The sequence below is a fragment of the Melanotaenia boesemani genome, chromosome 18 (genome assembly GCF_017639745.1).
Source record: "Melanotaenia boesemani isolate fMelBoe1 chromosome 18, fMelBoe1.pri, whole genome shotgun sequence".
In the NCBI taxonomy this organism is placed as follows: Eukaryota; Metazoa; Chordata; class Actinopteri; order Atheriniformes; family Melanotaeniidae; genus Melanotaenia; species Melanotaenia boesemani.
This window is the reverse complement of record NC_055699.1, coordinates 19,009,517-19,030,194: the sequence shown is the minus strand read 5'-3', so window position 1 is coordinate 19,030,194 and position 20,678 is coordinate 19,009,517. Positions and strand designations below refer to the sequence as shown.

Sequence of the window (20,678 nt, the reverse complement as noted above, 5' to 3'; positions counted from 1 at the left end):
TATCCTCCTAAGTTACTAAAAACTAAAAAAGCCCCACTCCAACTTCCAAAAATATTCAGCTTTGATATTTATGAGTCTTTTGTGTTCATTGCGAACATAGTTGTTGTTATATAATAAAATTAATCCTCAAAAATACAACTTGCCTAATATTTCTGCACAGCCCGTATACTCCATTAGTGCTCCCAGGACTGAATCATTCTAATTACCTTTGTATCGGAGCAACTTATTGAATTTGTTTAGTTTTTTTTTTTGTTTTTTTTTTCTTTCTGTTCAAGTCTGCTGTCGTTTATACTGCTGCAGAAATACTGCAGTATTCCTTTAATGTAACTCCAAATGCAAGACAGAAGCAGAAAAGTCTCTGTGATATAAAAGGCTAAAAAAATGTATAATTTACAGACTAATATAAATACATATATATATATTTGTACTTTTTAAATTATCTTCATTTGCATAGCACAGTTAAAGCAGCACTACTGGCAGATTTTTGCACTTTGACGTCCCCTAATGAAGGCTAATTCGACATCCGTCTTGCATCCTGTCTCTTTTCTGAGCTCTCCAATGAGTAAAAGCCAGAGCAATGTTGACTTAAGGTCATAGCTCTGTCCCTGTCTCTCTTACTTTTCCTCACTTCCTCTGATAATATCCTCTTAGGTTGCTATGTTAAATTAGCCATGGTGTGCTTCTAACATGACTAATGTATTGATAACCAGTTGCTGACACAATACTGTAAGGGAAAAGGCATCTATCGCGTGATGCACTGGGCTGGATAAAAAAGGTTTGAAGTGCGGTTCAGCTCCAGGTTGCTGCAGGTCAATGACGATCCCACGAATGTGCAGAATAAGTGTCGGTGTGCCATCAAAATTATTCAGAAGCATTGAGTCTCAAGGTCAGAAATTTTATGTAGTGCTGCTTTAAAATCAACCAAGCTTGACCAAAGTTGTTCACACTAAGAATAATAATAAGACACCATATTATGGGTATGTAGTCCTGCTTTTAATGGTTTTATGCCTGGTTTGGGGCAAATTTATAGATAACTGAGCTAAGCCTGCATACAAATAATTCCAATAATCAAAACAGAAAATTATGATAAACCACCCTCTCCATATCTTTAGTGGAGAAATATTTCATTTTTGCTATAACTGCTATAAATGTAAAAAGATTGACCTCAACACAAAGAAATATGCTTGTCAAATTTAAAACAAACACCAACATTCTTTACGGAAAAGTGAATATTATAAGCAAAATGGACCAAGAGTGTCCAGATCCAAATGTTCAGGATATCTTCAGAAAGCTTTTTTCTACATTTAAGACTTTGCCTGACTCAGTTAAGTGTCGCAAGGAAATATATAAAATTATTTCAAATGCCTACCCTTAACTAACAACAGTACAAAAAGGTAAAATGTGATAACTTGTTGGGCAATATTGGGTTGAACTGGACTTAAATTTAAGAGTTTAGAAGGGTTAACGGTGTAATGCCACTCTTGAACCCATCCTGTCTCCTACCACCAGTATTTGGTTATACCCATTTACTATTGGCAAAGAAATGGCTAGAAAAGTAAATGTTACCAAAAAGAATTTTTTTTTTTTATATTTACAGCTGGCTAAAATGTCATGTGAAGCTGTGGTTCATGAACAGGTCAGACAGACTGACAACACTGCACCTCGTTGGCATTCATTCTGTCTGTCTGTAGAAGTTCGATGAGGCCCTGAAGGAAAATTGACGTGACCCCAAATATCCAACCTGGGCCAACTGCCACAGCACTGTATGAGATTCTGTGTTTATATAAAGTCTGCACAAGCCAGGAGTGTGGTCTTGTAGAGTAGCCGTTGCACCACAGATCAGTAACATGATTGGACATAAAAAGAGCACCTTAGTTAAGCAGATTATCTTTTAAATAAAGATGGGGGGATATCAAATGGAAAATGCATTTAGAAATAGTGGGGCCATTTAAAAATAATTGTAATTAGAGTATGAATTAGAATCTACCATGAAAAATATAAAAACAACTCCAAGCATCTGCTAACATCTGTGCACAAGAGATAGCACCAAAAATAGTGGATGCCTTTTCCCCTTTTGTCTCCAGGTTTAGTAGGCATGGAAAAGAAACATGTGAGGTTTTGTCACTATGTCATGATTTAGATCTGCAAAATAGCTCTCTACGTTTTCCAGTCTCGTATGTAATAACACGTGATGCTTACATACCACTCTGCTGAAAGCTCTATCCACGAGTCTGTGGGGAGAAACAGCTTTAAACACTTTCTAACTCAATACTCAGTTCATCATACAGTTTCTTCACTTTTGTGCTGATGGTTTTTCTTGATGGGACTGTAAATTCAGGCTCAACAAATTCCATTAAATGTTGAAAACCTTCAACAAAACTGTTAGCATGTCTTTAGCTGTCATCTTTGAGATGAAGTCCACTGTTTGTGACTCACTTCTAACATCAAGCTTCCTCTGTTGCTGTTGATGGCCGAACCTTGTGTTGGATGTTTTATCATGGTAGAATTATGATATGTCAGGTTCACTTGGCTGAATTTGCACTTGAACTTGATTTCCATTTATTTTCTTGAAGGGGTCCCACACAGAACTTTTTGTTGGTTGGTGTCTTTGGCTCTGCATATTTTTTTTTATATTTTTACTCCATTAACATCAAATCTCTCACGTTATTTGTACCAGTCCAGCAACAGCAAAGCATTTTTGATGTTTTTTGCTGGGTAAAACAAGGCATCCACATACCAAGATGATAGTCACTGCTGTTTGCATGGAACCCTATTTGATTTCTTACAATTAAATAACTATTCAAAAATCCAATAATTATTTCCCATCCTTCATAGAGACATCACTTTAAATTTATCTTCAGTCAAGCATGGCCTCTGACAGCTGTTGCAGTGTGAGGTTTTAGTCTTGGAGAAAAGCTTAAGATGTTTATCACAGATCTGAAATGCCCGCATCCACAGGAGAGACAGACACATTGTGCCTTTTGTAAAGGTATTCAGCCAAAAAGAAACAGCTTTTTATTATAGATTTAAAAAAGAAAATTGAAACTTGGAGATTATGGGATCAGTTTCTTTTCTCCTTCCTTGAAAAGAAGTCCTTGATTGACTGCTGAGTGATTATCACTGATCTACAAGCTGATGCTGCAGGTGAGGCAAAGAGAGATGTTGGGAGAAAAAGCCCTTCTTCTCCCCTTCTGGGGAGAAAAATACAAATACTGTATGTGAGGGTGTGGCGTGACAGCCCCCTCACTAAGGTGAATGTGTTCCATATATTGTGACATTGGTTTTTTGCCTAAGTTGTAGTTGTGATTTATTTTGGGAAAGGTCACTAACATCTCTCTCTCTGAGGTCTTGCTGGGCGTGACTTCATGGAGTGCACACATGAGGGCAGCCTAAGGACCCAAGCTGCTGGAAATTGTCCAATAATCACCTGAGTGGGCTGAACCAAGGAGTCAGAATAGAGAGGGATGGGAGTGAATGGGGGTTTTGATTAGTTTGTTTTTTGTGAATGTTACTTTAGCTTTTCTGTTATGTATTAAGTTTAGTTAGTCACAATGTATGTAGTTTGTAAATAAGTTCAGGGAAGTTATGTTGTAACTAGTAGTTTATTTGTGTTTAGAAATATGAGGGACACCATCTTTTTGTAGAATGGTTTAACCCATAATTATTTAGGTGGGGGAGCAGAGATGTGAGACAGGTTTGTTTTTTTTGGTTGAAACTCTGAGACTGCTGGATCGAACGGTGATGATGCATGCTGTAAACCACCCTGCTACTGGTGAGCTATTTTGCAATGTAAAGAGAATCATTAACTTCTAAGTAAAAGAAAACTCAGAGCTCTAAGAAGTGACTTAGTGATTCTTTCCATGCATGTGAGATGCTTTACCCTTCGAGACTGCTGATTTTTGTCCTGTTTTCAGGGTTCCATAATATCTACACCCCTACACTGTAAAAGAATAAATCCAGACAGAGCTTTTTTTTCAGTGATAGCACTTTAAACTCTCCTCCACACCCTCAGCATCATCTTTGTAACTTTCCTAAACTGAAAATCTCCCATTTTCAACCCCTTCACACCACAAATAACAAGCTGTCAGAGTTGAGAAAGGTCTGCCCCCCTCCTTACTCACCTATTTCCATTTGTTACACAACTGTTTGTGGCCCGGCTGAGTGCAACGCTGTAAATAACTTTCTGAAAAGACTCCCTACTCTCATCTTCATTTTTTAAACAACTCTGCGCCTCCTAATTCTCTCTGACGACCAGCGTTTCACCTCAGCCTGGGGTGTGCATGTTTGAATCACTTATAAACACTAAGACAACACAAATTTCTTCTTTTGCAAGCGTAACTCAGCCCGTAGGGCCGAGTAGAAGGCTGGTTGTATCAGAGCAGAGTCTTCTATGTGGGGGAATCTGGGGGTCAAGAAGGAGGGGGAGGAAGACGAGGCTGAAGAATGACACAGATGTGCAAGACAGAGGGGAACTCTGGGTAGTTGGCAAACAAAAGCAGGAAGAAGTGGGGGGAGGTGTGGAGGGGGACTACTAGATGGCCATGACGGAGACAGACAGAAATAAAATGCCACTAGTGGAAAGGAGAGAATCCATGACGGGGGGCTTTCCAGTGAGATGTGCTCCTTTTTTAAACCTAACACTGGGTTTGTGTGCATCTGAGGTCGTGGAGCAGTGTTGTCGTGGGTGAAAGTGAGGCGTCGTGACTGGCTTTTGGGATAACAGCTCTATATAAATGCAGTCCATTTACCATGTGCAGGGGAAGATTGCAGCCAAGCTTCAGCAGAATAGGCCCCTGTGGAGGGAATCCATCTGTTAATGAGCTATTACGGTTTGTTTTTGGTAGCGCTGAAGCCGATGCACCAAGCACCTCCTCAACATTTTGACTTTATCCACACAGACGAGTTTAATTGAGCACATTTTTCTCATTTGTTTTTATGGAGAAGACAGTGTAGTCATGTGAGTTGCACAGGCTGTTGAAGATATAAGACACTGATACTCACTTCGGTCCTACGAGGGCCGCAATCCAGCAGGTTTTCCATGTATCCCTGCACCAACACACCTGAGTCAAATTAGGTGGCTCTAACAGCCAATCAGCCAAACTCATTAATTTGACTCAGGTGTGTTGGTGCAGGGATACATGGAAAACCTGACTTAAAGCTTCTTAATTCTGCCACCCTTCTTTCATGAGACCCCCAAAATAAGCTTAATGGGGAATAATTGCATCCAACAAGGAGCAAACTTTTGTTGATGTGAGCATCATTATATTCATAGCTGTAGCTACAATTGAGGACACTGAGGTCTGGACCTCGGTATTGCTGTGTACATCATAAAATTCATAAAATAAAAGCTGTTGAGCTGCGCGGTTATCTGAGAAGACTAATAGTCATGTGTAATTATAATTAACATGAACAGTGGAAAGTAAATAAACTTTCAGGATGGGTAGGAACTACTTCTTCCATTTCCTGCCATTGTCATATGCAAAATAAGTCCCAGCATAGCATCACAGCAGCATGCAGCTCTCACACTGCTCCCCATCGTGTGGAGATATTTCAGCTCCACAAACAGTTTGATGTGTGAGACGACAGGTGCTGCTAGAGGGCGAGGCAGACATCAGTCTGCAGTCCTTTCGTGCTGCAGGCAGGCATTATCAGCGTTTTATCAGGTACTATCCAGGTACAGACGGAGAAAATGTGGAGTTGTTGGATACGTGTAACACTGTAGCTGATTTTTTTTGGAAAGTCATTTCCATCTGTCTGCTAGGTTTTGGTTCGTGTGCCAGTTATCAAACAGGAGTTCCCTGCTATTTAAAAAAAAAGGCTTCCCAAGGCTTTCTCAAATGTGCAGGAATAAATATTATGATATTAAAGATTATGATATAAGTAATGAAATAAATAAATGTTACAATAAAAAGCTGCATGAATTCAGCTTGGAGTGATAAGTTAGTGTGAACATAGTAATATGTCCCTCAGTTCACATCATTTCAGCTGTTGTCTGCAGAGTAAATCCTTACAAAGACCAGTGGACATTAAAATATTCACTTTAAAATAATTAAACAAATGAAACAGATAGATAGATAGATAGATAGATAGATAGATAGAGTTGACAGAATATTTGGAGAAAAGATACAGGTGGAGATGAGAGTGAAAGAAGGAGTGATTCGAGTGAAACATACGTTGCTTCCATTTTAACTAGATTTTGGTCTCCTGAGATGTGGGAACAGTAATGGGTGGTGAACCTCAGTATTTCTAAAACTCTGGATACAGCCCTGATTTGAGCAAATGCCACTGACAGGAGGACCGGTTGCATGGCCACACACAATGAGAGAAAGCTATAAATTTAGTGGTTCCATTCAAATGGGTCCCTTTTTTTTCTTCTCAGCTAAAAGAAATAGCTTTTTAAAGCCAAAGTTGGCTCAGTGACAAATGCAGGATGCCTGGCACCAGGAGGTCACATCCAGCTGTCATGCTGCTGTGGACACCTTTCCCCCACCTGATCATCCCAATCTTAGCTCCTTCCATCAAACTGACAAAATGAATGAATGTTTGGGCCCCTCTGAGTAATGCAGATCTTTATATAATAGCGCATCTGTAATAAATATGTCAACGTGTCCTGGCCATTAATTATCACCCCCTTGGCACAGTCTGTGTTTCTAAAGGCCAGAGCACAGAGGAGAAATGCATTATCTCTCAACTTTGACCAGGATCTAAAGGAAGGGAAGGGATGTTCTAGACAAATACAACATAAATACAACAAATATAATGCATGTACAAAATAGAAACATTGTTGTGATAACAACAATAATTCAGACCAACATATAATTTTCCCCTGGATCAGATTGAAGGAACTGAGCGTTCCACAGTGTCTGATAAAGACACTTGGAAAGTACCAACAAGCTGTTCATCTGCCTATCTAACAGAAAAGGGGTGAAAGAGAATATGGCTGTTGGGGAAAAAACAATAAACAGATAGTAAAAGAAAATGTAAGAATGTTTAGCATCTAAAATCCAAAGACTGACAACAGACTGGAGGGCTGTCAGAGCAGTAGCAAATCCAAGACGTTAATTGACATGACTTGTGGTCCAATAGCACAGAGAAAGACAAGCAGCGCTGGCAGAGCTTTTCATGCTTTCTGTAATCTTTTATTCTGTTACACTAAAAAAAAACATCAATATGTAAACTTACACTAATTTAGTTGGTAATTCACCACAAAATAAAAGTCATAACAGCATATTAAGCGCTTTACTTCTTTCCATTAATTTACCAACTACTCGACAACAAAACAGTGTTGCAGTGGTTTTTGCTTTCTCTTGTAAATTTACTTAACACCCACACACATTCCCTGTATTTGTCTCATAAAGAATGAGTCTAATTTAGTACCGCCGCCACCAAAGGAGAAAATAATTACTTTCCATTGGCATCTGTAGTCGATGAAGATAACTTTGTGTCACTTCCACCTGCTTGCAAGAAACTGGAAAGTATCTTAATACCACTGAGAAGTATCATGCACTAGCAGAAATGTAAAGAAATTTTCTAAGCTGCAAGAATCAGAGAATTTGAGATGTTTCTTTAAGAGAAAAAATAAAGCTTTTGTTAATATTCAGCTATTGGCCTTTCATTCACCTTCAGTTTCAACTCATTAAAAAACCTTTTAAAACCATTTACAGTTACATACAAACAAGACTGTGTCGCTCTTAAGGACTTTTTAGCAATGATTTCAACTTCAAATTGAGCATTGCATTAGTTCGGACAGGCGATGCACTAAAGTCTAAACAAAGATCTGTTTTCCTCCTATGCATTCAACTAATAGCCTATCAGACAGAGTGATATACATAGAATATTATAATTGCATATAGTTAATTATTTGCTGGCTGAATTGAGGTTTTGTATGTGCAGCAAAAACTTTGTCCCTACTAATTCAAATATTAAAATCTGTCTTAAATTTCTAAATTTATAGCATTCAACTAAATCATTTTGATGACATACATCTTTTCTTACACTGGGATGTAGATAAAACTGACAGCAATAAGTTTATTATGTTTGCTTATCTAGCTAAAATAATTAGCTAACATAGAGCGAACCTACATAGTGTGCACGAGCAACTCTTTGATATTGAAATGCTTTTAGCTAATTGCAAGCATCTCAAAAGCATTTTAGCCATAACTAAAGCGCTTTTGTGATACTAATGATTCCCATATCAAGTGGAAATGGCTTTGAGTGTAGTTGTGTAATATTATTAGTTTGAAGTGTGATGAGCCTTGTCTCAGTAAAATAGAAATAAAAATAAAATAAAATAAAATCAACAATGCAAAATTTCCACACATTTCCATGCTAGCTTGTTGCTAGCTTACTCTGATGAGCGTGTATTAGCTCTCCAAACGAGCTACAGTGCAGCTTTGATAAAGGCTTAAAAATTACCCATATCTTTGGTTTATTAACACAGTTGGGTTTGCAGGTTGGTCAAAAACTCAAAATAAATCTACAGTTCAAGCTAACATTCCCCTTCTTCTTGCCGTATGTTGCAATTCAGCCTACATTTAGAATTTAGCAAGTTTTAATGTAAATGTTGACTGTACAAAAAATGCATCTCTCTTATTATTTTATTATTATTTTAGTGGGTGGTTAAAGATCAATAAAGAGTTACATATTTTCCAATATTTGCTAACGAAGTAGACACTTAAAATGCCTAGCTGCTTCAGGTATGGATCATTCAGTGTCTGGACAGTCTGAAAATGGCTGGAAACTGGCTTGCATTTGACTAAAAGAGACATGTCATCTTTTTTTTTTTTTCTTCTTTTTTTTTCCAGCATCATGACATGCAGAACAAAGGTCTGTGTCAAATTGTGCCGGTCATATTTTCTCTACCAAGAGAGGCATCTTGTATGGAAGAGGCAAGTCTAAGTGGCTGCATCTGTAGGAAGGAAAGTCTTCAATGTTTGCCCACGAGGACCACCAAAGGCATGTCCAGCAATGCCTTTTTCAAGGGATGACATGACTACATTCTGGGATTCAGTTCTTTAAAGAAATGCAGACAACTAAAAGTAATTTTTTTCTAATGTAACAGAATTTTAGAGTAACAGCCTGACCATTTTCCACTACTGTAACAGAACTGTGGAGATAAAGCTTTTCAATAACTAATAGCTCCTAAACAAAACAAAAATATTTCCTCTATGATGGCTCTATCCACTGCCCTCTGCTCAACAGCAAATACGTTTGTAATTTTTAAGATGGATTTATACTCATGCATCGTCTTCGTAAAGTCGGTTACGGCATCACTGGTGTATGCTCTGCATAGGTCTGTAGAAGGCTGACGTGCACCTCATCCAGACCACTGCTCCCCTGTTTGCAGTACAGTTAACAGAAGTACTCCCTTGTGACTGGTCAGTTTGTGATTATGTGTTTCCAGATTTCTAATGTGTTACTGCCAACTAAACACTAACACAATGCTTCATGGAATTAAGTTTTTACAGCTGCTGCAGATTATTACAAATCTTTTTTGGTGATGAACAAATGTTTTCTACACTGAAACAACCGTCTGAGTGTTAGTCAAGTGTTGCACTTAATTGAATCTGCTGCTCAAGTATCAAGTATTCTCAGTCAGTTCATCAGTTCGTCTCATTACAGTTTGCCCTGTTGTGCATAGTTGGCGATTATTTTTCAGTTTTTTTGGAATTAATTACAGTGGAAAATTAGTTTTTAGTCACAAGACTGAAAAGATTTCATCTTCTTTAAATAAATGGCTCCTTTTTACCAGCGGCTCTTCTCTCAGGAGTCTGCCACTGCAGTCTATGCTGAGCTGCAGTCAGTTCACCTCCCACTCCAGAAGTGCTCATTAGCACCTGTTCTGTGATTAGAAATCTGACCAAAGACCAGCTCTCTGTCAGATCTCCAAATATAAACTGTCAGCTAACCACTGTACCATCCTGCTCCAGTTCTGCCCTCTTATTACACCAGCAATGCTTAATGGCCCCTGCAAATGACAACACATAATGAGCCATTGGTTTGCTGCTGGCAGACAAATAACGTGTTCTGTTGGCAGCCATTTAGTATAATGAGATTAAATAAGTTTCTAGTACTGAAGGAAGATACAGTGTGTATTGGATATCTATTCTATTGTTGCATTATGGAGTTTCTTACTTGTATAGTGCAGTATAGGGTTGGAAATACTTGTTCTGATTCAATTAAAATTAAGTGGCTTTTTTTTTCCTTTTTGTGTGATTAATTTATTGATTTGTTTATTTTATTTTATTGTTTATTTGACAGGGACATTGCACAATCACACAGTTGCACCAGAGTTCGAGGTAATTTGCATCTGCAGTCCCTGGGCAGTTAGACAAACAATAATAATTCATATCAGAAATGTACCAAAGCACAGAAGTATAACAAAGTGACGCTCACCGGCCACTTTATTTGGTACAACTTCTCAGTTTCTTCTAAACACAAATATATATTCTGCCAATCGCATGGCAGCAACTCATAGCATTTAGTCAAATATAACCTTGTATCAATGGTTCAGGCTGCTAGTGGTGTAATTGCGTGGGAGAATATTTTCTTGGCACACTTTGGGCCCCTTAGTACCAACATAGCCTGGTTTAACCACCTCAGCCTACCTGAGTATTGTTGCTAACGATGTGCATCCCTTTATGACCACAGTGTAGCATCTTCTGATGCTACTTCCTGCAGGAAAATGCATCATGTCACAAAGCTCAGATCATCTCCAGCTGCTTTCTTCAACATGACAATGAGTTCACTGGACTCCAATGGCCTCCAAAATCACCAGATCTCAATCCAATAGAGCAGCTTTGGGATGTGGTGGAACAAGAGATTCTCATATCATCATGGATGCAGCCGACAAATCTGCAGCAACTGTGTGATGCTGTCATGCCAATGTGAAGCAAAACCTCTGAGGGTTGAATTAAAGAAATAATCAAGACAGTTCTAAAAGCAAAAGGAGGTCCAATCCGGTACTCGTAAGTGGTACATAATAAAGAGCACAAACAGAAACCAGTCACTGAAACAATTATTAATTTTGTGTTTGTTGTACTGGGGTGTCATTGCATATGTACAATGAATATATAAACCCTAAAACACCTCAACAATCTGCTGACCACATGGTGCACTGTCTGTGTTTCACATAATAACTTGGAGTCAGCAAGTCCTCACCATTACACTGATATAAGAAAGATGAGCAGAGACAAAGTTCAAGCCACCGCTGGTGCATGAATCTTTAACAGAAATCTGAAAGATTCATAACGTTCATATACACTTTCAGTGCTGCCGAGCTGCGACTGAAGCTCAGGTGCAATCATGTCAGTGAATCAGCAAAACTCTCACCTGTAAAACTGCAGGTTCTCTTACTCCAAGGTTGGTTTTTACTGTAAATGTAACAGCATAGCTAGTATGTATGGTGCACAGGAGGAAAATGTAAAAAAAAAAAATTAAAGAAAGGATTATGTTAACAAAATAAAAAGTACTTTATCTGCAGTGCTTTCGAATTGCTCGCACAAGAGGGATCACTATGTGTGATAATTCAAAGCCAGATCCAAATGGCTAAAACTGAAAGACAAACTAAAAACTGAATGGGCTCCATGCACCATTTCTCCACCAAGACCCATGAAAGTTGAATGAAAAAAACTTGTAGCAGAGAAAAGAAACAAGGGTTGTAGAAGAAGCAAGGAAGCAAGCAGCAGCAGTTTCTCCACAGCTTCTAGATTCTGAAGGGATTTATTCTTTCAGGCTAGATTTGTTCAGGTCTTTCCTGTTTTTTTTCTGTATTAATCTTTTGTCTCATATTTGCTGCAGAGAAAAAGGTTTTCAAATATAATGTGGACATCAAATTGGAAGAATAAAATACAATCTACAGTCTGGTCTCATTTACTGATGTTGCAAATGAATAAGAAAATGGGCTTTAATTGAACACCAGGTGAGGTACCTCAGTGAAAACTTCTATATTTAGACAGAACATGTTTCCTCTGGGTCTGTGTGCATTAGCCTTAACCTTGAGCCAGTTAGTTTCATATAAAGCTAAAACTGCACAAATACAAACTTAATTTTAGAATTACATTAGATAAATACTTGTATTTTCAAAAAAAGAGTTATGTCTGATATGTCCTCTAACACAAAGCCTTCATTAGGCCCGAGCACCGAAGGCGGTGCGAAGGCCTATTGTAATGCAAGCGTTTATTATTATTTTTATTTCGCACAATGAATCGCATTTTTGGGGGCCTGAACATGCTCGAAAACTCACCAAATTTTGCCTACCCCCCCATTGGAATGCGAAAAATTTAATAATTTCTGGTGTTCGGGACTGTTCAGGCAAAACTGAACCAGAGCGCCACCTATTTGTGATGCCCCTCCATTGCAAGTTAGCAATCTTCAGGAAACTTTGTACACATGTTCCACATGGTGGGGGGAACAAAAAAAGAAATTATAGTATAGGTCTAAATAAAACAGGATGTCGGCCATTTTGGGTCAAAGTCGCCATTTTGGCGTTTTACTGACCTCGCATTTGAACGAACTCCTCCTAGAGATATTATCGTATTGACACCAAAATAGGTCAGGATGTTCAGAAGGCATGTGTGATCAAAAGTTATGCAAAACTTTCTCAAAGGAGTAAGGGCGTACAGGGGGCGTGGCCTCAAAGTTTGATGTCTCGCCATGAAAGACGAAATTGATATAACTCCCACATAAAACAACTTTTCTGACCCAAAATGGCCTCGTATGATACTAGTCCCATCCTCAACACATCTATGTGGTCATTATTGGATTATGAATAGGCCACGCCCCCTGGCAACAGGAAGTCATGTTTTTTACTCGAAGACCCACTTCTCTGACGTTTTGAACACAACCGGGGTCAAACTGCATCAGACACCTGAAAACAAGTTGGGGATGATATCCGGTGAAGACTGTTGCTCTACACTGCAAAGCAAGACCGTGGCGCCATGGCGAACTTCGATAAGACGCCATGACATCATCAATCACTATAACTCCCTCATTTCTCACCCAATCACCATCAAACTCACAGGGCTTAGTCATGGTCCGGTCCCGAACACACCCATATGACCAATTCCGGTCTAGCCCTAAGCCCCGCCCACTTTCAACAGGAAGTGCTTTTTTGCAGTTGTCGTGGTCCTTCTCCTCAGGCATGAACCCCAGACACTTGAAAGTGCTTCACAACAGGTCAAACCCTTTCATGATACTACAATAAAAATCTCAAGTTCCTTCGCCAAACGTAACCATGGCGAATGTTGGTCCGACGCCATCAAACAGGAAGTACTTGTAACTCACCCGGTGTACCATCGATCTCCACCAAACTCGGCAGGAAGGATCGTATTCAGACGTGGAACTGAGCCAAATTGACATATGCTGGAATAGTGACATAGTGGCTCTATAGCGCCCCCTACAATATTTTCATCAACCAGCCTCGCCCCCTACGTGGACCGACATGCATGAAATTCACCACATTGATTTACTATGCCAGGATGCACAAAACTGTCCATTACACCTATAGGCTAATTTTAACAGGAAGTCGGCCATTTTGTAAAACGTCTCATTTTCAGCGTCATTTTGCCCTGTTTCTTGCCATTGCATTTGAACGAACTCCTCCTACAGACTTTATCGTATTTACCTCAAAATCACTCTGAAGCTTCCAGAGGCATGTGTGATCAAAAGTTATGCAAAACTTTCTCAAAGGAGAAAGGGCATGGCGGGGGCGTGGCCTCAAACTTTGATATCTCGCCATGAGAGACGAAACTGACATAACTTACATATAAAACAACCTATCTTGACCAAAATGGCCCCGTTTGATGTCATTTCCATGCTGACCACATCTACATGTCCAGATGTTGTCACCTGGACATTGCTTAACGCTGCATGGCCAGACGGTGGCGTCATGACAAACTTGGATAAAATGCCATCACATCATTAATCAGTATAAATCCCTCAATTTTCATCCAATCACCATCACACTCACAGTAATTACTCAGGGTCTGTTCCTGAACAGATACATTGAACTACTTCTGGTCTTGGTCTAAGCCCCGCCCACTTTCAACAGGAAGTGTCTTTTTCAGACACTGGGGTCCCTCTCCTCAGGAATGAACTCCACACACTCAAAAGTGCTTCAGATCAGGTCAAACTCTTTCCTGATACTACCGAAAACAATCCTCAAGTTCCTTCCTCAAGCAAAACCATGGCGAATGGCGTTCATCGCCATGAAACAGGAAGTATTTGCAACTGACCCATAGTACTCCCGATCTCCACCAAACTCGGCAGGAAGGACAGTGGTCAGGCCTGGAACTGATTTAAATAGACATATGCTGGTTATGTGGCTCTATAGCGCCCCCTATAATTATTTATTCTATCAGCTCCAACCACTGCTTTGACTGACATTCATGAAATGTGGCATATTTATATAACATGCCAGTACAAACCAAAAAGCCTCTTCATGTCCTGATGTTTTCAACGCCATAGCCCCGCCCCCTGGAAACAGGAAGTACCCCTTTTTTCCCATTGACAACACTACACACCTACTCAAACTCATCAATATTATCCTTGATGAACACATGACTCACAATATAACAAACTGCTTACACCATCATGAATAAAATGGCTGCCTGTGAGGTTTCTGTCCCTCGCCATCAAACAGGAAGTGGCTATAACTCTGGACTCAGTTGACCCAATGACGTGATACTTGGCAGTTGTCATTAAAGTCCGAACCTCAACATGTTAGTACAAGATCAAACACTATAGCTCCACCTACTGGCCATGTTGATATCTGCAGATCTTAAAAGCATGACTTTGTTTGGATTTGTTTCACACTATTGGTCAGAACAAGGTCATGACCACTTCTGATGTCATTATTAGGCCCATTGATGTATGAGATGATGGTCAGAGAGAGACAATGACCACACGAGGCAGAAACATGGGGACGACTGAGCGTACGGCTGCCAGCCAGAGCGAGCTTGCTTGGGGAGGGAGGTTGCAGGCCGAGGGGGCGGTGCAATAGGCCAGAGCGGCGCCAGAGGTGCGAGGGCCTTCATCGCTGCTTGCAGCTTTAATTTTATTTATATTCCTGTTTCTAAACAATGCAATATTTCAGAGAAACTTCCCGTTTTTGGCCACTTTCAAGTCAATTTTCCACAGTGACAGTGATCCATGGCTTTCAGGGGACAAACACAACCCTGTTATATGGCAGAACGGTTCTTAACTAAGAACATTTGTTGAGCAAAACTCATTTTCCTTTGTTTTCCTTTGAAGACGAAGCTTGCTGTTGCTGCATGATGATGTCCGTCACCTGCAAAACTTGCCATGTGGCAATGTGCACACATTTCCCACTGTACATTTTCTGAACAGTTTTGGTTAAGAATAAAGAAAAAAACAGACTTCATAATTTGGTTTCATAATTTACATTATCGCACATGTAAGGTGTTTTCCAAACATCGAGGACATGATTAACAATGAGTTAGGTTGACTTGATAATCCACTGAACTAAAGAGAGGATTGTAATGTCAAGAGAATACAACCAACCTGATCTGACCCTCATGTGGGAAAAATATAGTCAACATTTAGTTGATGAATCTTTTACGTTTGCATTTTTGACACTGTGTCGAACGAGCAATATGAAGAGGTATTTTGTTTAAATCTACTAACTGCGCTACAAATTTGTTCTTGACCCTTAAAGACCTTAAATTATCTTCCAAGATAATTTCCAGGCAATATTTTTAAAAAGCAACTTAATTCAACAAAATTAGCTAAATGCTGCGAAATAAGCTCGTGGAACAGAGCGAGGCCTTGCTTCTTTTTAATAAATGAGTGGTCTTAATTAATTAACTTAAAAGTATTTCAGGCCTGTTATGTCATGATGAGCGCCATTAACAACATGCATATGTTTTAAAAAAAAAACATCAGGAACACACATAACAAAGCATCAACATCTCCAACAATCTTACTGAAAATCAATAAATAGCACTTTATAGGAAGAGCTCATGCATATTTTGTGGGGGGCTGTTGAGAAACAGAAGAGCCTGAGGCAGTTTCCCTGTTTGAGTCGCTGTTTACTGGGAAAGCAGATCCTTTGCATTCAGAGGGAATCACTCTTCCTCTGTTTTGCAGATGGGGACCTCATACTCTGCGGAATCGACCGCCGGCACAACATTAGGAGCCACAAATCAACATGACTCACTGCGTCATGTTCTAGTTTTCTTTAAACACACTGCATCTAGGGATCTTGATGACAAAACCTTTCAGTCTAGACAGGAGCTGTCATGGGAGACCATTACAACAGGTTTATGCAGCACAAGAGTAGAAAATTCTAAATGTATTTTATTTATTTATTTGTTTCTATATTTATTTTTGAGACACCACCTGCTCCTGGCTTCTTTTTCCTCCAGCTTAGAAGGAGATGGAGCATAAAAACATGCTTTTAACGTAAGAGAAAGAAAGTAAGTTAGTTTTCAGCTTGGCTAAACAGTTCTGTGGGAGCCACAGCTGTTACGTGGCAGAAATCCAGCAGAGTCCAGGCTGAAAGTCTGGCAGGACAAACAGGGGACAAGAACCTCCTTCTAAATCAAGTTTAGCTCTGCACTAAGGGTGCAGGACTCCCTCAACTTTGATAAATTGACGTTTTTTGTTAACAGTTGTACTTCAAAATCTGTGAACCCTTTAAATATCGCTAAATTTAATAAATATGACCTAAATCCTTTGAGAAAGCCAACATTATAAATGAGAAACTTTATTTTCTTTGCTGTGTTATTCTTCTTTAACCGTTTATTGTACATTTTTTGTTTGAATTTGCTTGTTCCAACAATTTTAGAAAGCTCTGGCCCACATCATGGTGCTACCACCACTGTGTTTTACAGAGGTGGTAGAGTTCGTAAGAGGAGCCCGGTCTCATCAGATATCACGTAATATCACATCTAATAGTCCACTAGAGTCAGTACGATTTAGGACCCAGTTCAACTGGAGATTGCAACAGTCAGCTGTTCTAGTTTCATCAGATGAGCCAAACCTCTTGAGTAACCCCTCTTAGCCAGAGGTAGCACTGCATCAATAAATACTGAAAGAGGAAACAAGACAAACAACGAACAGGAAATCTCACTCATCCATTGGTTAACCCTTTCAAACTCTTCTAGATCACCAATGCCCCCGAGCACTATCTCTTATATTATCAATAATTTCTCAGGAACAGTAGTTTATAGCTTTGTGGGGGAAAATTATGATTTGTAGCTTACCATTTAGGTGATCTATGGAAGTTTTCCAGGTATTTATATCCCATCCTGGAGGGTTACAAGTCCAGTCACAAAATGTAGCGTTCAGAGACTATATGGTAAATCCAAAATGAGTGCTCAGGGTTATGTAATTATTTATTAGGTTTCTGGAATGAAAAAAGATATCTATCACTATTATGTTGCTAAGAGACCTATATTTTGACCCAAGTATTGAGATAAAGCCACTTCCTGTCAAACTTTCAACCAGTTAGAATCAGGAAAAGCAAAAGATAAACAAGCAACAACTACGTCGTATGTCTGTCTGAAAAGAAGAAAACTAATGGTCCCATATGGCTGGAATAAAGCCAAGATGTTTTTGATGCACAGCAGCAACAACAAACAAGCTGAGTTGGTTTTGTGAGGATAATAAATAATAGCATAAACAACTGTAAATATATATTTTAAGAAAAGTACTAGTTTCTGCTCCATACTTGTTTCAGTGTCAATATTTTTTCTCCTGAAAGCTAAGACTGTTAGTAACAAGTCCTTTTAGCCGCATAATCTGGTAGCTGAGACTGTCCTAAAAAAAAAAAAAAATCATGTCTGGATGTTGACTGGGGTTGAAACGGTTGAGTTTCCACATGCAGATTTACATTTAAAAAAAACAAAAAAAACACGCAAAACAGATTAACCAAAAACAGCTAAAAAAATGTCTTAAAGGGTTATGAAGTGCTGTTGTAAATGCCCCATATGCTCGCTAGCTAGCTGCCTTTTTATAAAAACTGTATGAGGGTTGAAAAAAAAAACAGAAACTGCACGGCAGCACATCTTTGTTGTTGCTTCATTGTTAACTTGCCACTTTGGCTCCTTGCCGATCAATAAGCCAGATTTTCTTCTATTTTCTTGTTGGTCAGTGGTTGTTTTAGATAATATCACACCTAGTAAGCAGTTGTTGTGACTGCATGACAAAGTTCAAGTCGTTTTTGTCAACTACATTAAGTGCAATGTAAAAGCAAACCAAACAAAAGTGCACAAAATTTTTTAGAATTTCCTGCTCAGTCGAACCTTGCAGCGTTTCGCAGTCTCTACCAAACTCTTCGGAGAAAGTGTCACAACCTGAGAATCTGATCATGTTTGAGGTCACACTAATTCAGAAATGTAACATTTCTTCACTTGCAAGCACCACCACCTTCACCTCAGACTGAGGGGCACGGCTACATGATAAGAGACCTAGTTTGAATTCCAAAACCACAAACCTTGAAATTGAAATCCTGCATTACCAGGCTTGTCCATTGGGGGAAACTAAGTATCTTCAATCAGTGCAAGGACAGATGGTGCAAAGAGGGAATATCAGCTCAACATCTGCTTTCTAAGAGCTCTTAGCTTACTGACACTACCTCTACAAGCAGCTTTGGGCCTAAATAGGGCTTTGGGTGAGAACAGCAAGCTTTTTTAAATTCATGCTTGATTTCTCAATGTTATGCATGAGAGGGCATGTTTCTGTACAATAAATCAATTGAACCATCTAAATCATAAAAACGCCAAACCTCTTCCGGGAGCGGATTCATCACTGGTATCCTGGCACCAAATGAGAAACAATTTCATACATGAGATCTTCCCACCAGCTAATGCTAGGTCCAGAAATTCCCATTTACCCTGATATAGGTCAGGTCTGTCCACTGGGGCATGATGCCATAGTACAACTGCATATCCCTGTTACACTGCATCCTGTGAGGCAGTAGACTCAGGACACACAGGACAGTGCAGAGCGAGATGGAAATATTTTGGGCCAGTTGCACAAAATGATGGATGCATATTAGAAAAGTCTGCGAGAACAGCTCAAATTTAAAGAGGCATTTTCCCATAAACAACTCAGAGACTACTTGGTGATGGAGATTGGTGATGTGAAAGGAGGTTCCAATCTCCAACTTGTGCTCTGCAATCAATTAAATAAATAAATAACATAAACAAATAAAAGTAAGCTCTACTCACCCAAAAACCCAACAAGTAAAAGTTTCAGCACCGCGAGCTCATTTGTATCCATCACGCTGCGAGAAATCCAGTCGGACTGTGAAAGAAACCTTCAGCGGCAGCTCCGAGAAAATCTGCACTTGAACCGAACCATAATTGGAAAATTATCCCAAATAAGCGCACTCGATCATGCTGTCACGGTAGCGCGTGCAGAAAGAGGAGGGGTAAAAAAAAAAAGAAAAAAAAAACAGAGATAACAGATAAGTGTACAAAAAATGAAGAGGAATCCGGTCCCAAGAGCGAGACTCTGAGCAGTCTCCTGCTTCTCTGAGCCGTCAGGAGCTCAGGACCGCTCCATCCTGCATCCTCCGCGGGGGGAGGGGTGAGGAGGATGGTGGTGGGGGTCTTCCATGGCAGGCATGATACACTGTTAACACTCTACACGCGGCTGCAGACGTGTTACAGATGCATACAGAGGACAGAATAACATTTTACCAAATAAAAAACAGTCTTATTATAGTTTAATATAAAAATACATGTATACTTTACTTCAGGAAAATGTAAGGCGTTATATCATATCTGCATAGATTTAGATATATGCGTAATTATTACAATTTTAATGACGAAGATGTTGATTTAATAATCTACAAGAACGCTCCAAGAATGAGCCAAACTTATGTTTTTCCATGAAGCAACACTGACCTCGTCTGGTTTCTTTTCAGATGACATCTCCCTTCATTCAGCACTGAAACATTCAGCTTAACATTAAAGTTATGCAACAGCAGAGAGCATTTCAGCTCAAATCAAATAAAGCCTGAGCAGCGTTTATCCATTAAACCTGTTGTGCATGCCGTCATGTGAACAGCTGATCACACTTTACCTAAAGCCAGAGACAACACAAAAGGGAGAAAGAGATGGATGATCTCTCAAGCCCTCGCTGTACTGTTGTAAAATTACTGTCTGATATATTTTATGCTCTAGAAAATATGAAACATCATGAATCAAAATGGAGGCGTGTGGTGGAAATGTGCCATTGTGCCATCTGGAATATCTGTTAAGCCTTTTCATTCTTATGAAACATGGAGAGAAAAAACTGTGATAAGCTACAAAATACTTCAGACTGTAACCATATAAATTTTTATTGACTTAGTCAGGACCTTTAACTTAAAACCCACAAGATTATAGCAATAAAATGTAGCCGATAAGATCATTGTCAAAGGCTGTAAGGAGGTCATTTTTAGCTGATTACGCCAGTCAGAAACTCTTCATATAAACCATTTTTTCTACCAGTGGATACCAGCTCAGTTCAAAACAGCTTTGCTTTGGGCTGTTTCAAAGTTCAAGGTGTTTTTGTTTTACCTGAGATGCAACTTAGTTTGCAGTCAGCACACACTGAGATATGCTGAATACACGACTGATGGCAGCAGATAAAAGATGCTTTTAATCAATGTCTTTTGTATCAAGTCAGAATGTACAAATCCACACAGGCTATTGAGCTTTTATAAA

At 39.3% G+C, this 20,678-nt stretch overlaps 1 protein-coding gene across 1 annotated transcript in view; it reads right to left on the bottom strand.

Moving 5' to 3' along the window:
• Window positions 1-19,495, bottom strand: part of LOC121629340 (receptor activity-modifying protein 3-like) — a 48,484-nt gene extending 28,989 nt beyond the window's left edge. The window contains exon 1 of the mRNA XM_041969043.1: window positions 19,194-19,495. Coding sequence (XP_041824977.1) covers window positions 19,194-19,245 — 52 coding nt within the window. The 5' untranslated portion in view covers window positions 19,246-19,495. The remainder of the gene's footprint in view (window positions 1-19,193) is intronic.
• Window positions 19,496-20,678: the final 1,183 nt, after the last annotated feature.